The 22,848-nt window shown below is 36.1% G+C and overlaps 1 protein-coding gene across 2 annotated transcripts in view; it reads right to left on the reverse strand.

Annotated features, from left to right (window-relative positions):
• rhbdf1b (rhomboid 5 homolog 1b (Drosophila)) overlaps positions 1-22,848 on the reverse strand; it is a 70,071-nt gene that overhangs the window by 31,498 nt on the left and 15,725 nt on the right. For both annotated transcript variants that reach the window (XM_009306705.5, XM_021480300.3), the window contains exons 2-3: positions 5,531-5,666; positions 5,265-5,407 (exon numbers count right to left, since the gene is read on the reverse strand). In XM_009306705.5, the coding sequence (XP_009304980.2) occupies positions 5,265-5,407; positions 5,531-5,638 (251 nt within the window). In that variant the 5' untranslated portion in view covers positions 5,639-5,666. The remainder of the gene's footprint in view (positions 1-5,264; positions 5,408-5,530; positions 5,667-22,848) is intronic.

The raw sequence follows: 22,848 nt of genomic DNA on the forward strand, positions 1-22,848 counted from the left end.
GATTTAAAAAGAAAAAGCACTGAGGGTAGATAAATGAGCAAGATAAAATAGTATACTCAAATAAGTAATGACAAAAAATGCAAGACAACAAATATTTTCAGTTCAAGTTTCAACATATTTTTAAGCTTTACAAAGTTTAACTTATTTGTCCAAATCAAGGTTTATTTAGCAGAGATGGTCAGGCAAGCAATGGTCAACACGGGGGCAAACAGATGTACACAGGCAATCCAGAGTCGAAGTCAAATAAAAAGGTAGATGGTCTGTAGAGGCAGGCAGCAGGCAATGTAAACAAAGAAAACAAGGTGAGGGTCTAAAACATGGAAGGACAAGGCAAGGGAAACTGCGTTGTAATGTTCACCATACAGTTTACAAGACTCAGCAACAATTTTGTTTTGTTTTTATAGTCCATGTAATCACATCATGAGCGGCTTCAGCCTAGACTGTGTGTGTGCATGCGTGCGTGCGTGCGTGCATGCGTGTGTGTGCGTGCATGTGTGAGTGCGTGCAATCACTGGAACTAGGAGCATGTGTGTGTAAGCGGTGCATGACTGGACCTTGTAGTCCATGAAATGGCGTATTTGTAGTCCCTTAGCGATCTGCAGCCGCTAGATCATAGGTGAACAACTAGAAAAGTTAATTTGATTCAACTAAAAAGGCAGCAAGAACTCTTTGTACAGTGAACACATGACCATTTCTGCTTTAAAAATACTTTACTAAAACTGCATTACCAAAACCACTAAAACAATGTTATATTATTTGCTGATTTGTTTTCTTATGTAAGCCAAAACGTTTTAAACAATGTATATATTTAGAGAAATTGCATGGAATTATTCAATTTTGAGTGTGCCTCAAACAGGTAAGTGGTTTCGACAAACCACCTGTAGAAAACATCAATCTCTGACACTTTAACCGACACTTGCACTAATTTGCACATTTGATCCAGACACTTTCTTACAATCTTTTCATATCTCTAAAAAACAATTTATTTGCCTTTCTGAGTGTGCTTCACACAGGTGAGTGGGGTTGATAAACCACCTGAAGAAACACTTTTTTCTCTATGTGCCCTGGACACTTTACTTAAAGTCCATCTACAAGGCCTAAAAAAAACAAAACAAAAAAAACAATGTTTACTTGTGAATGTACCACAAATAATGTTGTTTTCTTTAACCTTAAAATACCTCTTTTGCACAATATTGTTTTGTCTTATGTAAAAGTACTTGTATAGTCTGTCCTGGGTTATGTGTTTAGTCACAGTTAGTAGTTGATATAGTTAATTACTGCTCTGGTATGTTAGTTATTTATACCGTAGGTTTAAAACAGCTCTAATGTCCAATGTTGTGTTGTTATCTTTATGATTGTTCGTTTATGCAGCACTTTAGTTCTGTGAGAAACGACATTATGTTTCACTGTATGTCCACACATGTGGCAGATTGACAATAAAGCTCAACTTGACTTGAATTGACTTAAAATTTCAAGCAGTGACATAATCATGTTCTAACATCACCTGCCATCGGTCAGTATCTGGCCAATGCTCAATATCTGATTACATCGGATGATAATTTTACTTTCAAAAAACATTCATACTAGGGGTGTAACAGATCACTGTTGATCCGTGATCCGTATGGATCACAACCCACGGTTCGGAATGCAGGTGACCCACGGATTAATAACTTTTTTGAACTTGTAATTTAATCCAACATTTATAACAATCGCAGAGAGATCGCCTCCCATGAGCGTCGTTCAAATCGCGGGTATGAAAGCATTTTGGCTTCTTAGAAAAATATAATGATGATGGAAAGAGTTGTGGTGGGACCTACCTAAATGCTTTCATCTATTAATTTAGTGTTTTCTGTGACTGTTTGTTTAGCTTGCATGAATGCATTAAGTGTAAAACTGCACAGTTAGACATTAAAAGATTGTAATCCCAATTCAAACCTGCGCGACATAAACGATAAATGATAATGATTTGCATATGTTTATTAATCCTTTAAAGCGCTGCATTTAAATCTGTATCGAAAGAGATCCAGTTTTTATACTTTTTCAGTTAGTTACAAACAATTAAACAACACAGAAGTACAGGAATAACAGTTTAAAGTTCAGATATAAACACTCATGTTTATGGTAAAGAATAAAATCACAGTTTAATGAAACAAGACGCTGGTGAATGTTTGACGCTGGTAAAAGCAATTACATTGTGTAACCAACAGATGGCAACCATCAAAATTATGTCACTGAATAGGTTTTCAAAAATTATACACCTACAGTATAGTGAAACATGAAGTTGTATGTGTGAATTGTTACATCATTGATTGAAAATAAATATGATCTGTTGTACAATATGTTAGATTTCTTTATTTTGCATTATCAGCAACAATGGCAAAGATCATTTTTCGTATTGAATACTTCTCTTTTTTCAACTGGTTTTTCAGGATTTGTATTTTTTATTAAAATACAGGTTCTTAGTTCTGTTTATTCAAAGCAATGTTTTTTGCAGTAATATTTTTGTATAAATGGAAAGCAAATGACATTTGCTCTTTGCATAAGACATTTGTCTCTTTTTTGCTGATCAAAGAAATAGTCCGATCCGTGACTTAAAAACCGTAGAGTGATCCGAACTGCAGATTTGTGATCCGTTACATCATCAATTCATACCATACTTGATATGCTGAAGAAAATTTTCCAGCTGCAATAAATCACTTGTCTTGTAAAGTGTAAAAATAATATTAGGATAAAAATATAACTTAAGTGACCCAAGAATATTTTGGCACAAGAGGACCTGTAAAACAAGGATCAATATTGGCATTTCTATGATGGAGGAACTGTGATAAGCTTAGACTAGAGATTGAGATTCTGCTTGTGCTTTATTTGACTGGTAAACAACTCTTTGGATCATCTAATATTGTTGTTGCTTCAATACAATGCGCAACAATTGCTTGTTTTTTGAATTACATCCAGTAATGTTATAACAAAGCTCAGCTCGCTCAAATGTCTTTTAATGAGAATTTCAACCATGTTAAATTAGGTTAAGAAATAATAAAAATTTTTATAAGTGTTTATATAATATCATATGGTACAGGACCACACAATTTAACTTGGCAAATAAAGTGATCTTTCGTAATTTAGCGTTACATTACTTTGGGCCATAAAGTAATGTGAATTTAAATGATTAAATCGTAAATTATCTAGCTATCAGCATGTGTCATTTCTGCATTGCCTTCGAGAAAATGATACAACTGCATCTGTAAAATTTATCTCCTCGTTCCTGTCAACATCCACATTCTGAACCACAACTGAGTGTAAACTGCCATTAAAATCTTCCTCCATTTTGCTAGCAACACCTATCTTCCAACGATCCAATCAGTTCCCAAAGGATGAAGTTACCGCCCTCTATTTGTTTCCCATTTCAGAAACCATTTCAACTGGATGTACATCACAATAGAGGAAAAAGGGCAATCTTAACTTTCATTTCATGCAGACTTTAGTGTTAGCTACACTTAATAGCATACTACCATTACTAATACTACGACGATGACTACGACTACTTCTACTTCTACTACTACTACTACTACTACTAATACAACAACTACTACTACTGCTACTATGCCACCTGCCTTGATAAATTGAAATATTGTTACGTCTTTCCCTCCTTTTGCTCTTCATCAATAGCTATGTTTCTATCCAATAATGCGTATTAACTTTATGCGCAAAACTGCAATATCACATAAAAGATGTGCAAATAAAGCAGCATTTCAATTCAATAAGTCAAAGCAAACAAAATTGTCACTTCCTGATTAACTGGCGCCAAATATCAAAAGGAAAAACGGAATTTGCTGCAGCAGGAAAAGTTGCATCAATGTTTTCTTCATTTAATAAATGAGTTGTGCCTTAGAAGACAAACGTAGAGGTGCAATGAACGCGTGGTGGTGTTTGAAAGCGTGAGACACAGAGCACAGATGCTCTTGAAAATTCTGGGGGTCATCAATAATATAACAACATCACTAATACAGAAACAGTTAAGGCGTTTTAGAATGACCAAAACAACATTTCAGATGTTTTACAATGTGCTCGTTCTGCTGGTTTGTCCATTCACACACATTTATCATCACATGATCTCTTATAACAAAATCACATGACCTTCTTTTAATGTGCATACTGGAATGCACACAAAAATAGGTGGATGGAAACATAGATACTGTAACACAGCTTTGGAATAATCTGCATGTATAAAGCACTATAGAAATAGAGGGGACCTGACTTGGCCTGACTTAAATGATAACAAAATTATCGATTTTAAGTTTAAAGCAAAAGATTATTCAAATATCGACATTTTCTTGACTACTCACTCAAGTGGTTCTAAATGGTTTGAAAAGATTTCTTCTGTTGAACACAAAATAAGACATTGTGAAGATTATTTTAAAAAAGCAACCTTGACATCAATAGTACAGGAACAAAAAATTACTATTGAAGTCAATGCTATTTTTTCCAACATTCTTCAGTATAACTTTGTGTTCAACAGGAAAAAAAACCCCAAACAGGTTTGAAACAAGTGAAAGGTGAGTAAAATGAAAACAGAACTTTTCTTTTTTGGGGGTGAACTATCCCTTCACAACTGTAGAGCCCAACTTTTTGCTTCAAAGGCCTGCCAAACAAAGCTGTTTTTGTTTTTATACAAGTATAATATACAAAATAAGCATATCTTATTACTGTGAATGATAAAAACAATCATGCTGCTTAATACTTTTGAGGAAACCACAACACTTTTTGTTCAGGAGTCTATGACTATGATAAATAGAAAGTTCAAATGAACAGAAAGTCTCAAAAAAAAAGTAATTTAGAGAGAAGCATGTGATATGACTGTTCGCGGCTGGTCTCCCATCTGTAATCATTAGTAAGCCAATAGGATTAATCCAAAATCAATATAAATAGCACAGTCTAGTATTACTCCCTTATATTTGTTGTTTGAAGAATCCATCCACCCTATCCCCCCCTTTTCCTCCTTCTCCACAGGGAAATCTCCAGAACTACCTGATCTTGTACCCCTCGTCGTCCAGGTGGGAGCCCTGGGCTCAATTATCTCAGAGCTTAGGGTTCTCTCTCGGGATAGCATGCTAAACCTGCTAATATTATCAAGCAATATCTAAGTGAGATCTCTTGAAAGTATGTCGCACTGTAACTAATTTCTGCTGCATTAGATCAATTCTATTTAATTCTGGCATCAAACTTTTAAATAGCAGAACTTTATATGCGCATTTGAGTTATCCTACCTCTTGATGGTCTGTGAGATGGAGGGTTTACGCAGGACTGAGGGTCTGCGACAGCCGTTGATGTCAACTGGCGGGCATCTGAGCTGAATATTTTCAGTGGGCACACTGGCACTCCGCAGGTACAAACTGTTACGCATAACAGGCTGTGTGTAGAACAGTAACATGTTTGAATTCTGTTTTATTCAATGGGAAAAAATAAGCATTTCAAAGCAAAAAAAAAAGCCTATTTAGTTTTGAGCAAAATTGTAACACCAAATAATATCCACCTGAAGGAAGTGATTGTGTTCCTCCACAGTGGGGATATCCAGTCTGAGCCAGGGCGGCTTCTTTCTCTGCAGGCTGTCATTCCTGCTCTCATCCTCAGCATCGGCCATGTCTGCCGCCCCTCCCCTTACCAGCCAGCTGTAAGATCAAGCAGGGGCAAATAAGCACAAGTGAACAAATATGGGTGAACAATACACCCACACACACACAAAACAGCAATGCCTTACATAAGACACACCACCATAATCCGTATTTCCATCTGGTTGTTGTGACATGATGGTCCAGTGCAGAGTTCAGTCACAGAAAAATGACAGACGCTTTTGTGCTCTTGGGACTCATAGCCGCTTTTTGCCATTAAATCACCAACTATGATTGCATATATAAGCAATAATACAGTAATTCAGGATTTTCATGTGGTGAGAGGAATGTCACCTGCTGTCAAAACGAAGGTTTCCTCCAATGACCATTTACATTTTTGTTGAATATTTCAAGTTTTAGACCAAGAATTAATGTAGTAAGACTGTAATGTGTAGTAAGACATACAGTGCCTATTTGAATGCTTATTATTGCCTTATATATTGTGTCTTTATATTGTAAGAAACAGCAAAGGTGCATACTTAATTTTATCTTTTAATATTATTGTTTTAAAGGGACAGTTCACCCAAAAATGTAAAATCTGTCATAATTTACTTGCCCTTTACTTGTTTCTAAATCTGTATGATTTTCTTTCTTCTGTTGAACATTAAATAATATATTTAAGAAAAGGCTGGAAACCTGTAACTGCTGACTTCTATTGTATTTGTTTTGCTACTGTGAAAGTCAATGGTTATGGGTTTCAGATTTTTTTTAAATATCTTAATTAAAAAAATAAGTACTTAATCAAAACCTTTTTCATTTTGGGTTCACTATTTCCACTTGTCGGTGTAAACTATCATTTACTCGCTCTCATGTAAAGATCTCAAAAAGAAGAAAGAAACTCACATAGGTCTTAAACAAGGATAAATAAATGGTGGCAGAGTTTTCATTTTTTGGTGAACTATCAATTACGTTTGTTTTTTAATCTTCATTTTTGAATGAAAACTTTTTGATATTTTGCCCATAGGACTCTGTTTGCTGTCATGTGACTGAAAATAAAAACTATAAATTCATGATGGCCTATTAGTGTGATTTAGTTTCTTAAAAAATGAACTGTGACCAACTGTGTGCCCCAATGTCTCCAGCAGAGGATGCAAAGTCACCTATTATCCACTGTTTGTTTATTTAAAGTAGTATGCTGTGCTTAAGGAACTGTCTTTGCTCATTCCTTATTAAAAATTCCCCATTGTTCAAAGTCTGCATTCCTGTGCATTTATTAATTTATAGTTCACTAAAAATTAACATTTTATCAAAATTTCCACACTCATGTGGTTCTAAACTTTTATGAGTTTCTTCTTCTGTACAACACAAAACAAGATATTCCAAAGAATGTTTGTGGAAAAAGCAGCCATGGTCATCAATAGTAGGAACAAAATATACTATGGATGTCAATGGCTGCTGCTTTCCAACATTCTTCAATATACAGTATTTTCAATTGTGTTCAACAGAAGAAAAAAACAAACAGGTTTAAAACAAGTAAAATATCAGAAAACAATGATTTTCTTCTTCAAATTTTTAATTTTAATTTTAAAAAGACATGGAATATGATCAGGACTGAGGAACATAAACACGAAAACATTTTGAGGTCACTTTGGGTAATAAACATTATGGTTCAACTCTATATAGGCACTTAACTCCATGTTGTTGGAGTATTGGAAATCAATGTTGATGATAAAAAGTATTTTACAGAGCAGCTAACTTTAAACAGAAAAACAAATAAACCAAAAAGAAAAAAGTTTTATATCAGCACAGCTTCATATCAACAACATTTGGTTTACATTTATTAAATTACATTTAATTTTTATCTTATCTTATCTTATCTTATCTTATCTTATCTTATCTTATCTTATCTTATCTTATTTTATTTTATTTTATTTTTCATTCATTCATTTTCTTTTCAGCTTAGTCTCTTTATTAATCTGGGGTCACCACAGCGGAATGAACCGCCAACTTATCCAGCATATATTTTACGCAGTTGATGCCCTTCCAGCTGCAAACCATCTCTGGGAAACATCCATACACTCATTCACACTCATACATTATGGACAATTTAGCCTACCCAATTCACCTGTACCGCATGTCTTTGGATTGTGGGGGAAACCTGAAAACTCAGAGGAATCCCACGCAAACACAGGGAGAACATGCAAACTCTACACAGAAACACCAACTGACCCAGCCAAGGCTCGAACCAGCAACCTTCTTCCACTGTGTCGCCCATTTATTTTCTTTTATTTTCTTTTATTTTCTTTTCTTTTCTTTTATTTTATTTTATTTTAGGTTCTTCTTAAATTATGAAATTTTGTAAATTACCTTCAAAATATAATAAAATCCTATTTTTGGTAAGTAATATGCATTGCTAAGGACTTGATATTGAAATCTTTAAAGTTGATTTTCTCTAAATTTGCATTTTTTTGAAGCCTCAGATTCCAGATTTTCATCTCAGATATATCATCCCAGCAAGAGCCGAGCAACATGGTGGCTCAGTGATTAGCACTCGCAACAAGAAGGACTCTGGTTTGAGTCCTGGCTGGGTTAGTTGGCATTTCTGTGTAGCGTTTGCATGTTCTCCCTGTGTTTGTCCTCTGGGTGCTTTGATTTCCCCCATATTTCAAAGCCATAAGCTATAGGTGAAATGAATAAACAAAACTGGCCATAGTGTAAGTGTGATTGATTGTATATGGGTGTATTTCAGTACAGGGTTGTGGCTAGAAGGGCATCAGCTGCTTAAAACATTTGCCGGAATGAACCATGATTCATTCCACTGTGGCAAACTCTGAAATAGAGACTGAAGCTAAAGGAAAATTATTGAATAAACCATACATCAGTGGAATGCTTATTGTTTCAGCTTTCAGATAACATCAATATCAATTTTCAAAAGTGTACACTTGTGACTTGTCTTTTATTTTATATAGATATAGAAATACTAAATAAATGCATTCAGTAAAGATACATAAAGCACGAAAACGTCTCAGGTAGAGAATTTGTTCATTAAGGTCTCACGAGCAATTAAAAAATAGTCTGCAAAATCTTTTAGTGTGTACATATGAGCTCTGTTGTAAGTGAAAATATAACATTTCAATGTGACAGATGGTCACAGGACAAATCAAAGCCGCTTTCTGCTCACTTTTCAATATTTTTTTTTGCATATCTGAGGCCGAATTCCACAGAGACTGTAACATCATTACTGAACCCATGGAAATTACTTCCTCAAAATACCAAACGATTGTGAAACATCACCCAAAAAAGCGTTATTATTTGACACCTTTGGTTGAAGAGTCGCTCTCGGTCACTACAGACAGTTCTGATCACGAAGCATGGTAGAAAGACTGTAGAGTACTTTTTGTTTTTTTTACTCCTGAAAACCAGGGCATTTACTTTTTTACAGAAAGTTAAACATAATCCTTCAAATAACACCCTGTGGAAAAAAGGACCGACCACATCCTACTGCAGACCACAGTTTAGTCCAAATAAACACATTAAAATGTGGTTGAAGAAATGTCAGGTTTGGGCAAAACCTTAGCAGTGACCCTTAAGTATTTTCCTTTTATATTAATTTCAGTATTTCCCAGAACTATTTGAACTTTTGATTTTATTATGATGTGTATAGAGCACAACATGTGAGAATTAGCAAACAATCAGTTTACATCACTCTTGATTCATACAATTTTTATTATATCTTCTCTGCTTTCGACAAGAAATGGTAGCTTTTTCCTCTCAAAATAATACTGCTGATAAAACCACAGCGTCTGACTGTAAACCACAACAGAAACAGAGCTTCAGAGCAACCAAAAACTTTCCCGAAATCCACTTGAATCCAGTAACATAATTGCAAACTACCATATAAAGACTTTTAGTCTTTAGCAGTTAGCAACAAGCTAACTGCAATAAAAACCTTCTGACCACTAGCATAAATCTGACCTAATACACATCTCATAACAAAATATTAATCAGGATGCTCAGAGGACACAAACCTGGAACCCAAAAAAAACCTCAAACAAAATGATGTAATATGTGGATTAATACGATTACATTTATTCAAGGTTATTTATTTAGCCTCCTTTAAAGACTCCTACGCACAGATGTGATTGTTGATGTTCTGGCTGTGCTCATTTCTTACATGAAAATTGAGTAGTTTACATCTAGAATCTCAAACAATTGATGTGTTTTAAACCAAAAATACATTCTTCTGTCTGTGATTCACTCATTCATTAAAGCTTGGTCAAAAATATAGTAATATAATATAGTAATATAGTATAAAATACAGTGCTTATATAAATGTAACATGCATTACTTAGAGGCAAAGACGAAAAAAACTATACAACTAAAAACTAAAATATACAAAAGAGGGTCCATTCCCTTTAAAGTGCATTCAAAATTATTCAATATTTATAATATTATTTTGCATTTCATAATAAACAATAAACAAGCTGGATGCCACGGTGTCGCAGTGGGTGGCACTATTGCCCTTACAGGAAAAAGGTTGCTGGTTTGAGCCTCGGCTGGGTCAGTTGGCATTTCTGTTTGGATTTTGCATGTTCTCCCTGTGGGCTTTCCTTTGGGTGCTTAGGTTTCCCCCACAGTCCAAAGACATGCGCTGTAGGTGAATTGAATAGGCTAAATTGGCCGTAGTGTATGTGTGTTAAAGGGTGTATAGGTGTTTTCCAGTGTTGGGTTGCGGCTGGAAGGGCATCGGCTGCGTAAAACAAGTGCTGGATCAGTTGGTTCATTCCACTGAGGTTGGTTTAATTATCCTGATTAATAAAGAGACTAAGCTAAAATGAATGAATGACCCAGTGCAACTCTATGCATAAAATAATGAACTTCGCACTTTAAAATGTCCCCAAAAACATAAACATTTATCTTCAAGCTATATTTTGAAGCCGTTGAAGAGGAACACTGTAGCTGGCCTTTCTTTTTTGCTTATGGACAATGAGTCACGCATGTACTAAGCTACTTGAGCCAACAGATCAAAAATATAAGCACATATTATAAACATATACTGATTTAAAACACAACAAAATCATGATTATACAGATGAATTTATGATGCGCTTGCACAATTTGGTAATTTTAAGAAAAATAAGTGATTTGTACTTGTAAAAAACAATTTTTAATGTATTTTTTCCCCTTATGAGTTCTGTGGATCTGTAGATGGGATGCGGGTAATGTTTCGACTCCGGCCAGATGTTTCAGTAGGACACTGAACTGGATTTTTTGGACAGGACTGGAAGGCAGATGTCTATGCTGTATGTTGTCGTCTAGTGATGAATGAGCTCATTTGGAGAGCACTTCCTTCCTGAGTAGAAATGCTTTTTTTTCTTTGCTTTTTGTCTCATAAACAATTCAATCAAATATGTGATCCAGAATCAAAAGTGAATGTAGCTTTCATTTATATCCAGCTTGGAAGATGTTATCTGTAACTGTCACAAGTACAGTTTAAATGTAAATCTTAATAGTGCAAGAAATGCTAAAATAACTGTCTATCGTAGTCAAATCCAAAGAAAAAAAGAAACACCAAACACTATGGATACACCAAGATATCGAAAAATTTTTGATTGATTCAGCATAATGGCAATCATTTGAATAGACAGATACCAATTGTTTTTTTAATTACACAGAGGCAATGAGTCACATGTCTTTTAAATATATTTTGTTCTCAGAGTAAAAAAATTGAATATTGGCAAAACAAAAAATCTGTAAAAAATATCATACCTGAATTTAATGTGTACAAAATGTCAGAAGTGCATGGGAAAAGTAACTTTTGTGCACCGAGCTCAAACACTGGCACGAAAACACTGGTCAGTTTGTGCTAAAAGCTTCTACAAAAAAAAAATAAACAAATAAATAATAAATAAATTTTATAATAAATAAAATTAAGCTTTGAATGTCAGTGGTGATATTTTATGAAGTCATTATGCTAAATATACAATCTTCCTGGTAATACAGCATTTAAATGCGTACAACTTATAGACTACCCACGATTGTGTGCATATCTTATTTTGTCCAAGCAGGAGAGGAAGGTTTTTCACTGCACTCAATTTGTTGTTTTGAAAGATATGTCTGAAGTAAAGTTGTGTTTTCGCTAGCAGAAAGCTGCTAGGCAACAGATGCGCACATATTTGAAGGCACAGGAAAAGTCGCAGATACTAAAAGTCATGCGGTTCATTGGACCATTATGCCCAGTCAAGGTAGAAATACTCAAAACACTGGTGTTTGTTTGTAAACACAAGAAATACTTGTTTTGTAATTTAGTAAATTAACATTGTTAGAAATAAATATAAACACATTTAGGACTCAGGTTATTGTATAGTTATGGGTTTTAAATAAATTAGTAAATCATAAATGGTCAAAATGATAGTTCGGTAGTTCTAGTGTTGATGTCGAAGAAACTAGCAGAAAACATTTAGTGCTATATGCTACTAACTAATATCACTGTTGGAATTGGCTGAATGTTTTCTGTTAAAATCTGTTTTCATTTTCGCCAAAACAAATTCTATCGATGCATCCTACTAAACACAAAACTGAAATCGAATCTAAGTATACTGTATATCAAATTGAAATGTGGAAAAATTTGGATCAATTTTTACTCACATCATGATTCCAACAACTTATTTAAATTAGATGCTCAATCATTTAATATTTCAATTCATTTATTTAAAATAAAATTTCAAAATGTAGGTAACATTACAGTAAATTCTATAAAAAAATAAAAATTTGAATGAAAAAAAATGGAAGAAATTGTAAAAAATTTTTAGAAAAGCAGTATTATAACACTATCCTTGGCCATTACTGACCAATTTATGGTCCATGCACGTTTTCCTTTTCAAAAGTTGCCTTATAAAACTGGTCTTGTTCGAAACATTGGCCCTTCATTCCATGAGCAACAATAAACACAATAGTTCCTCTCAGAAAAGAGGGATGACAACGACATACAGAAGCCACAGGAATCTGATCTGGCTTTTTCATCCCATTTGACGTCAATAGAAACCTTCACAAAACAGACACATTCATTCAGCTCTAATAAGTGAAACCCTGCAGTGATGTTTACCCGGATTAATGCTCCAGATTAATATTTCAAACCGAGAAAAGCTAAATAATTCAGACTAGACAGTCTTTTTTTCATAAATTAGCCACAGAGGTAATGAAACATTCAAGTGAGTGGTCACCGAATGATCGTTTTATAGTTGTAATGGCACATTTGGCATCAGTGAACTGCTGATGCTGAAAAACTTGCATGCACCTTTAGGAACCAAAAGCACAGGCATGAATCCATCAGATCCGGGCACACTACCTGGCAGAGAAAAAGCGCTGCACATTCTGGGAAATGCCGCATATACCACTGGACAGCTAGAGCCGTTCTGCGCTACTTTATTGCATTTGTTTTGGTTGGCCAGTGAGGTTAAAACTGGACAGAATCCACTATAATGACTCAGTTGACCTCATTGTGCACAATGGGTCGGTCAGTCCATACTTACATTTAACCTCTCTAACTAGTAAGTAACATATGTTGTGCTGCTGGGGATGTTTTCATGCACTCTGGGGCGATTTTAAGTCCTAATTTGGCCACAACATTTTCAGCAAATGTAATCGTTTTTGGTGATAAACCTTATTTTAAAACACATTTTTAGAGAGAAGTTTTCAAAAACTCAGCAATACACCCTGGGTAAATTTACAAAAGTTTCATTATGTTTGTGGCTGTTTTTGCTCTATTGACTTCCATTAAATTGAGATTTTTTGATTGCAAAGCCATGATACCAACATTCTTGAATCAAACATTCTTGATCGTTGGTGTTTTTTCTTGTTGGAAAGAAGTCAAATAAAAAAAAAAGACAAATTTTACCTCTTAGAGACAGATCACATCGAACGCACTTTATGGGTTGAGAGGCGCCTCTTTTGAATGGTTTACTAATGGGCGTGAGCGTTTTGCGTTCTGCTTATGCGCCCTGCATGTTTCACGTTTTAACCGTCTCTGGTTTTTGCCCTTGTGTGCCATGCGCTCTCAGTTGAAAAAACGCCAACTCTGAGAGGAAAAAGCGCAATACGTCACTCTCATCTTTTTCATTCTTCAATCAAAGGAAAGCAGAGGCGGGGTTTCAGTTCAGGTGCCTGCAGTGTTTGTGTGGTCAACACAACAATGGAGACTTTTGAAGATGGAGGAGAGACTTGTGGTTGTTGTTTTGGGTTATCCAGGGCTGTATGACTTTACAAATCATGAATATTACAATATTATTAGTTATTAAAATTATAGTAATATCAACAGCAACACCACTCTCAAACAATACTTAGCTGATTCAGTCGTTGCTTAGTGACATAAAAAAACGCACAGTGCTCCTTTTTTTCTTGTCAACAAAAATGCAGTCTGGTACGCCTCGCATTTTTGGAACGCAAATGCGCATTCGGTATGATCGACCCCTTAGGGTAGTAAATTTGAACTGTATACCAGGGTTAAAGTTGCATAGGTTTAAGTCTGATCAGCAGGGTTTGTATGGTCAGTCAGTTTCAATAATAAATGGTTAATATGCATAAAAAGTTTAAAGAAAATTGCTGGTTAATTTTATAAAGCAACCGTTAGCCTGTGACTAATGTTACAGTCCCCGATAAAGTAAAGGAATGCAATCTTTAACAAACAAATACAAGTAAAAAGTACATATTGCTTTAATCATGGTATTACGGTTTTCAAGTCGGTCCAACAGAACCTCTAATACAAATATTAAAGATTTGTTGATTTGTTTTTTAAACAATGGGATCTTAGTTAATGCATTAATTTAAAAACTACAGACATTTTACAAAATGTATTAATTCTTTATTCATTGTTGATTAGTCATTATTAGACATTTAATTAGACATTATTAGACAGGGTTTAAAGAGAATGGTCCGAAAAAGAGAAAATATGCAGTGACCGGCAGTTCTGTAGTCGAAAATGTCTTGTTGATGCCAGAGGTCAGAGGAGAATGGCCAGACTGGTTCGAGCTGATAAAAAGGCAACAGTAGCTCAACCACTCGTTACAACCGAGGTATGCAGAAGAGCGTCTCTGAATATATAACATGTCCAACCTTGAGGCGGATGGGCTACAGCAAAAGAAGACCACACCAGGTGCCACTCCTGTCAGCTAAGAAGAGAAAACTGAGGCTGCAATTTGCACAGGCTCACCAAAATTGGACAAAAGATGATTGAAAAAAACATTGCCTGGTCTGATGTGTCTTGATTTCTGCTGCAACATTCGGATGGTGGGGTCAAAATTTGGCGTCAACAACATGAAAGCATGGATCCATCCTGCCTTAAGTCAATAGTACAGGCTGGTGGGGGTGTAATGGTGTGGGGGATATTTTCTGTGAGGCACACTTTGGACCCATCTCAGACTAGTTTCTTGAACATAAGAATGAGTTCACTGTACTCAAATGGCCTCCACAGTCACCAGATCTCAATCCAGCACCTTTGGGATGTGGTGGAACGGGAGATTCGCATCATGGATATGCAGCCGACAAATCTACAGCAACTGTGTGATGCTATCATGTCAATATGGACCAAAATCTCTGAGGGATATTTCCAGTACCTTGTTGAATCTATGCCATGAAGAATTAGTGAAGTTCTGAAGGAACAAGGTGTACCTAATAAAGCGGCCAGTGAGTGTATATCTAAGATATGTATTTTTTAGTAATGTAAACAGATTTTCTTCAATATGATAGCATAAAATATTTACACATTTAATATGAAGCACAAATGTTTAAAAACAATGTTTCTTGAGCTTCAAATTGCATTTTTTTTTAAATTACAAGACTTACACTTGGTTTAGATTATTATTGATCAAAAATAGACTTCATGAGGATAAAAAAGCAACAAAACTTAAAGAGTTAAATATTGTCTAAGATATATTAGTAAAATGATTATACGGTTTAATCAACTTTAACCAGCAAGAAACCAGCCAAAAACTACTCCACACTTACTTTAAGCTGAACTCTGAACACATACGGCACTTTAAAGTCAGTAAAGTAGCAAATGCTCCATTAAGACTCAATGGCTGTGCTTCAGTTTAAAAACATCAGAGTAAGTATCCATGGACTTCAGCGTGCTGACAGAATGGCACTGCTGCTGCATGCTAGGAGAAACAGAGGTGCTGAACGGTCCTACAGGGGACTTCACATTCATCTTCTAACCTGCCAACAAATATCTTTCTGTCTCCGCCGTGTCAATCGCCAGCCAAGAGGACTTTCAGCAGCGCATGCCTAAACAACATGTGATCCTCATTTAAATACTTTCCAGGGTGACGGTCGCCTGGAGCACTTCCCACTAGAGAGGGCTCGGTGTGTGGGCCGTTCTCTATTGATTTGGGCAGTTAAAAAACTCCTGGCTTGATGGAAATGTCTAAGCCGTGCTAATAAAGTGGCTGTGTGTCATTAATTCAGAGGGACACGTTGGCTCCACACCATCCATAACATCACTAAAGAGAAGAAAAGGGCAGTATTTCAGACACAAAAGCAATCTACTTCTGGAAAATCCCTTCAATTATGCATTAGCTCCCTAGTGAATCAGCCCTTGAAACTGCCAAAAGAAGCTGTTTGAGAATAATGCGATAAAAACAGACTAACCTTTACCAGAGTTGCTGGTCTGGCTGACTTTTTTACTCTTATTATGCTGACAGCTTGATTATTGCTGAAAATGGAGGGAGCTTTGGAGCCGTATTCACTGAAGAACCATCACACAGATGCTTTAAGTTTTTCCTCCAAAAGGGACATAAGGCACAAACTTAGCAGACTATGAGGTAAAGCGGGCCAACATTCAAAGTCATAAATGTGTACACTTGGCTCTTAGATGAATGGCACACAACAAAAACCTGATGCTTTATTTTTTAATATAGTTAATGCAATTCTTTTTTATTCAATACATTTTGGCACACAAAAAAAAACTGATGCTGAAGCCGTTTGTGTGGAACTACCAGGAAACAGCAGTCAAAAGCCCATAAGAGAATCTGTGGAGGCCCAAGCCAGTTCCTGATTTATATAAACTGTAAGCAACATGGATTTTTTTATACTTTATTTATTTATTTATTTTTATTATAACGATAACATAGTTGAAAAAATAAAGTGTTTAAAAAATAACATCAATCCTAACAAGTACATGTTCCCTTTACAACCATAAGAGTTTGTTTTTTAAGACGGGAGTGTTTACAGCATTACAAAACTCCTTTCACTCCTTCAATAATAAAGAGGCAAAATTTGCTGAGTATAAAAATAAATTTGTCAGATGATCTAGTGCTAGACTGATAGATCTAGTGCTTACACTGCAAGTGTAAAAGGATAAAACACTGCAAAATATGAACCTCATTGATAAACAGAAGCATATGCACTTTCCTTCTTAAATACAGTGATGACCACGCATACAATGTACATTGAGTGTGTGAAGAGGCGCTTATGACAAAATGTAAAGCAGCATAATCATAATTTTAGCAAAGATAAACTTGCATGTATAGTAGTCAACATTTGAAGAGGAATAGAAAATTAAACTGATGCTACAATAGAGCCTCTGGAACACCTTTTGTCTACTTAAATTCACTTTTTAAAAACATTTTTTGTGTTAACAGAGTGATTTTTCTGATAATAAAAAATTATTGAAACAATTTACAACTATTTAGATAAACAGTATACAGATATAAAACTAAATATGGTTGAAAAACATAAGCATGCATGAGAAAAAGGCGAGAATTAAAGTGCCAAGTGTATGAATACATCATGCAAGAATGGTATTGTCTATTGTAAATCCACACTGTACGATTAGTGAACCCCTGACGTCACTTAGAATGTTTCAACAAAGTTTTCAGGTGCATTCAACTTCATGCAGCGATGCGCAAATCAGTTGAAATCTATGTTAAAGCGGTGCATGCAGGTTAGAAATTTTGTCCGGCTTGACGCTGCTCAGACACCACATGTGTGGCATCAAAGTACCAAGACAAGGTTAGACGATTGATTTAGCTGGTGCAGCATCTAAAGAACAACTGCAGGAGCTGCGATGACAACACCGATATTACACAATTAGCTCATCGCATGACAAAAACAACATGCGTTTCACGTTTATTATTAGACAAATTCCGTCTTACAAACTACCAAACAAACAAACAATTAACTTTTTATGCCATCTCTATCTTGTACACGTTATGCCTATTAAATAACTACAAATATTTTTCTGCGGTAGGCCAAATCATGTCTTTTGTTATATCATTTGTTTATAAAGGCTAGATTGTTTGCATAGGTTTATTTTTGACCGTTTTATTACAGGCCCTTTACTGTGTACAGCTGCATATATGATTTAAATTATATATTTTTAGTGAATAACCAAATATCAACTCAGATAAATTTTACTGACTTGTAATATAAGTCATCATTAATTTTGGCCCCCATAACGTTTTTTTAATAAATTGAGAGAAATTATTATTATTTAAAATAGTTCTAAAGTAATTTAGGCCCCGTTTACACTAATGCGTTTTCGTTTTAAAACGCATACGTTTTGCTACAGTTACGCCATCCATACCTATTACGCCGGAGTTTTCGAGCGCCGAAAACGGAGCATTTTTAAAACGCTGGAGAGGCCGTTTTCATTCTAAAACGCTGCTGCTCCATCTTAGTGTGGATGGGGGAAAACGGAGACATCTAAAAACGAAGGCGGGGCTGCAGACATTCGCTCATCTGATTGGGGCTTTTCCTCAATATTAAGTAGCTTACACACACAGTTCAGTCTCGCATCCTCTTCTTGTAAGTTCGGACTTGTCCGGTAAATCTTCAAAGGGAACAGTGTACTTCATAACCATATTCACATCATCCTGGCTAAGTTGTTTCACTTTCTCAACAATAAAATGAAAACATGATTTAAGGAACGGTCTATTTTCATTTTGATATTAACAACTTAACAGACAGCAGAAATGCTGAGGCGTCGTGCTGCATCTTCACTGTATGCATATTTATAATAAAGCAGAGCCACTGGGTAAAACGCTAGTGTGGACGCGATTATTTTCATTCTAAAATGCCGTTTTAAAACCAAAATGCACAAGTGTAAACAGGGCCTCAGACATTTATAAAATCAATTTATCCTGTCAACCTGTTTAAAAAAATAAAAAGAAATTTTAACGCAACATTATTTATATCTAACTGTTTAGCTCACTTATTTTGGGAATATCCATATTTTTGGATTAATGTGATTGAATTAATTAATAAATAAATAAATCGTTAATGTTGCCATGTGTTTTGTCATCATGCAGCAAAATACAAACCCGAGGTGTCCTACCTGACAGCCTTGTTTGCCGCTCCACCCCTGCCTGCGCTCTGCTAATCTCATTGAGTGCTGGCTGCATCCGTGGTTCAATTTAAACGCACCTTTTGGTTCCTATTGAAATAGGTTTGTCAAAAATATCGAGTTTGATACTGAAATGTTAAAAATGTCCATTTCCTAACATTAAAGAACTGTTGGGCACATACTTAGAGTGCACTCACACTATGCTATCTGAACCATCCCGAGGTGCATTTCTTAGTTCACTTGACAAGTGTAAGTGCTCCGAATCGAGCCGGGGCGGTTCAGTTGGCCGGTCCTGGCCCGGTTGGAAGAGGTGACTAAAACGATATAACTAAAGCAATCTCGAATGAACGAGAGCACTTCTCTTCCTGTGAAACTGAACAGTTGCATCATCGATGATGTAAGCATGCTCAGGTTGAAAGGCAAAATGCAATGTGAGTACAGGCTGTCAGGGGAGAGGGCAAGGGGGACAATCGTGCTTAGTACGGTTCAAGGCAACTTTACCTAGTGTGCTTACGCCTTTAAACACAGCTGATTGGCCACTGTGCTCACATGCTCAACAAAAATTACTATGTTGGGACATGAAGGTCATCAGTTCACCAGTCACTGATTGGTACAGAACTGGATACTTTTGACAACTCTACTTTGAAAGTCTCAGGACCAAATGTGTCTACAGATGATGAGGGAGCTCTAAGGGCATACTCACACTACGTATAGTTGCCTTGAACCGTACGGAAGCACGCTTTCTCTCTCCTCCCCCCTGATGGCCTGCACTCACATTGCATCTGAGCCTGAGCAAGCTTACGTCATCGATGATGCACTTTTTTGTTTAACAGAAGAGAAGCTCTCTCTCTCTCAGTACAGTGAAGATTGCTTTATTTATATGATTTTAGTCGTTTGATATGCAGTGACACGGAGGAAAAAATATTTTGCTGAACAGATCAGCCATTTTTGCCTCTCATAAATAATCATAAAAGTCCTCATGCTGCAGGTATGCAGTGAGGGGTTTGCGTCTTTAATATGCTACAACTGTTTGCATTCATTGAACCGTAAGAATGATTAATAAATCCATTTGAAGCAGTCCCTTAAAAGTTTTCTTGTTTTCAGTTTCGGGCTCAGGCATGCTTTTGCACTTACGCTACAAGCATATTGCGCCAAAGCCCAAGTGAACTGTGCTTTTCCGACCTGGCCATTGGCAGCACCTGAGCCCAATTCAGAGCACTCAAACTTTTGAAACAAACAGGGAAACCCACCTGGGCATGGTTCTGGTAGAATAGTGTGAGTAGCCTCTAAGATTTCCTCAATAATAACTTAATTTGTGTTCTAAAGGTAAACATCTTGTCGGCGCCAGTGGTGTAGTGGTTAGTGCGTCGACATATGCACTCTGGTGCTCGCAGCGACCCGGGTTTGATTCCGCCTCGCGGTCCTATGCCGATCCTTCCCCTCTCTCTGCTCCCCATGCTTTCCTGTCAATTCTCTCTACTGTCCTGTCAAAATAAATTTGAAAACCCCGAAAAAATAATAACAAAAAAAATTTTTTAAAAAAGATAAACATCTCACAGGATTGGAACAACATGAGAAAGGGTGAGCAATTAATAATAGAATTTTCATTTTTGGGTGAACTAATCTTTTAAGTAACCTACTGTATAATGCTATATGAACAGAGGTTACTTGATTGGTGTGTCGAAATGCAGAACTCATGCAAAGGACACATCACTATTTTCAACTTCTTTATTAACTGATGTTTTCTACAGCATGATTTTTTTAGATTGAAAAGTTTCAAAAGCTCATTCCAGCAGATTTTAAAAGGGTGGTCCACTATGATATCATATTTTAATTATTAGTTGATGTGTAAAGTAGCTGTGTGGACATAAACAACATCTCAATGTAATGCGCTCAAAGTTCAATGCAAAGGGAGACATTGGCTTTTACAGAGTTAGCTAAGCAAAAGCCTACAGCAAACTAAGCTTGAGGACTACAATAAAATAATCAGAATTGATGATATTATAAACCCTTCAGGTTACGTGCATACACCCTGTGCAGCAAAGAGGCGTGGCCAGAGATGCTGTAATGTTATAGCAGGGAAAGCTGAAATGCCGTCGTAACGCTGCAATTTCCACAGAGCTTCTTCTCTGAAAGAAGTGCTTACAATTTAATTTTAATTATGTTTTTAGAAAAATATAAAATAAAAATATAGCTAGGCCGAAGCAGTGGCGCAGTAGGTAGTGCTGTCGCCTCACAGCAAGAAGGTTGCTGGGTTGCTGGTTCGATCCTCGGCTCAGTTGGCGTTTCTGTGAGGAGTTTGCATGTTCTCCCTGCGTTTGCGTGGGTTTGCTCCGGTTTCAAATTCATATTTATCCATCAAACCATTGTCCCAAATTTTGTTTATTTGCTATAAATGATCCTGTTGTTTAAAGGTACAGTTTTTATATCTGACTGTTTGCATTAAAGGACAAAATTGTATTACAAATGGTATATAAATATATTTATACATTTTAACACAAGAATTGCTGTGCTGTGAAGAAAATATTAAACTGTGTATGGAAAGCATTGTCAATGCACCGTGATGCACCGCGACATCGAATTGAACCGAATCGATGGCATGATAATCGTAACCGAACCGAACAGTAGGACCAGTGTAGGTTCACACCTCTAAGTTATACTGACTGACAGTTTTTACACAATGGCAAAGCTTGTGCTAGTAGAAGCGTGGTGACATGGAGCTGATCCATGAATCAGCACATTATGTTAGCTGATCAATCAGAGCCTCTTAAGGGCGGGCTTTGGAAGAAACTAGGAATTATGAGTCGTTTTCATGTTAGCTGAGTTGTAGTATTTAACCAAAGTAAGATATATGAACAAAACAATGTGTTTTTTTTTAAGCATAAGCACACATTGTTTTGCACACAAAAAACACAACCAAGCCTTCAAAATACACTCTAAACCACCTCTTTAAGATGCATTTGCACACTTGAGATTAATGATATAGCTTACTTTTTTATTATATAAATAAGCAGACATAACACTGCTTTCATCATATACGCCAAGACCAAATCAATAAGATTTCAAAAGGATGGGTTGCAGCTGGAAGGGCATCCGCTATGTAAAACATGTGCTAAATAAGCTGGGGGTTCATTCCGCTGTGGCGACCCCAAATTAATAAAGGGACTAAGCTGAAAAGAAAATGAATGAATGAGCGAAATTAGAACCAATTAACAACATTCTTCAGAATATCTCCTTTTGCACTTTGGAAAATGTTAGTGTGTGTAGTATGAACTGTCTTTATAATATATTTTCTGCCCCATATAAAATTATAAAGAAATGTCAAGTGTAATATGACTTAAAAGTAACCTGTCTGGCCCCCATTAGCTGATGCCTGTCTGCCAAAAGCTTGACTTCGGGATTCAATTCAAAGAATGCCGTCTATGTTCACATTTTAGATTTCTCCAGTGAGTCCAACACACCCAATTACTAGACCACTGAGCGGCTGCTCTCATTTATCCTGCACAATCCTTCTATTAACATGCAGAAACATGTAACGCAAGCATTCTTGCACAATGGTTCAGCCGCAGAAAATGAATTGTGCTTATTTCATTTAATCTTTTTAGTCTACTATTCAAAAAAAGCACAAGAATGATCACGTCTGCAGATGGGCAAATTGTGCATTAGGGGCTATTAGAGAGCAGCAGGGGGGTTTGTCGCCTTTGTCTAAGAAGGGGCTGCTTTCACAATAGTGCTCATTATGAGGCATCTTCACACTGTGAATTTGACATGAACACTTCCTCTGTTGGATCACGCTGTATGAAAATAAAAAGTTAATTGTACGCAGATGGTGCATGGGCTTGAAAAGAAAATAGACAATAAAATGAACATTTCAAACGTCTGACATCCAAGATCAAATAATGGT

Source organism: Danio rerio, chromosome 12 (genome assembly GCF_049306965.1).
Source record: "Danio rerio strain Tuebingen ecotype United States chromosome 12, GRCz12tu, whole genome shotgun sequence".
NCBI lineage: Eukaryota > Metazoa > Chordata > Actinopteri > Cypriniformes > Danionidae > Danio > Danio rerio.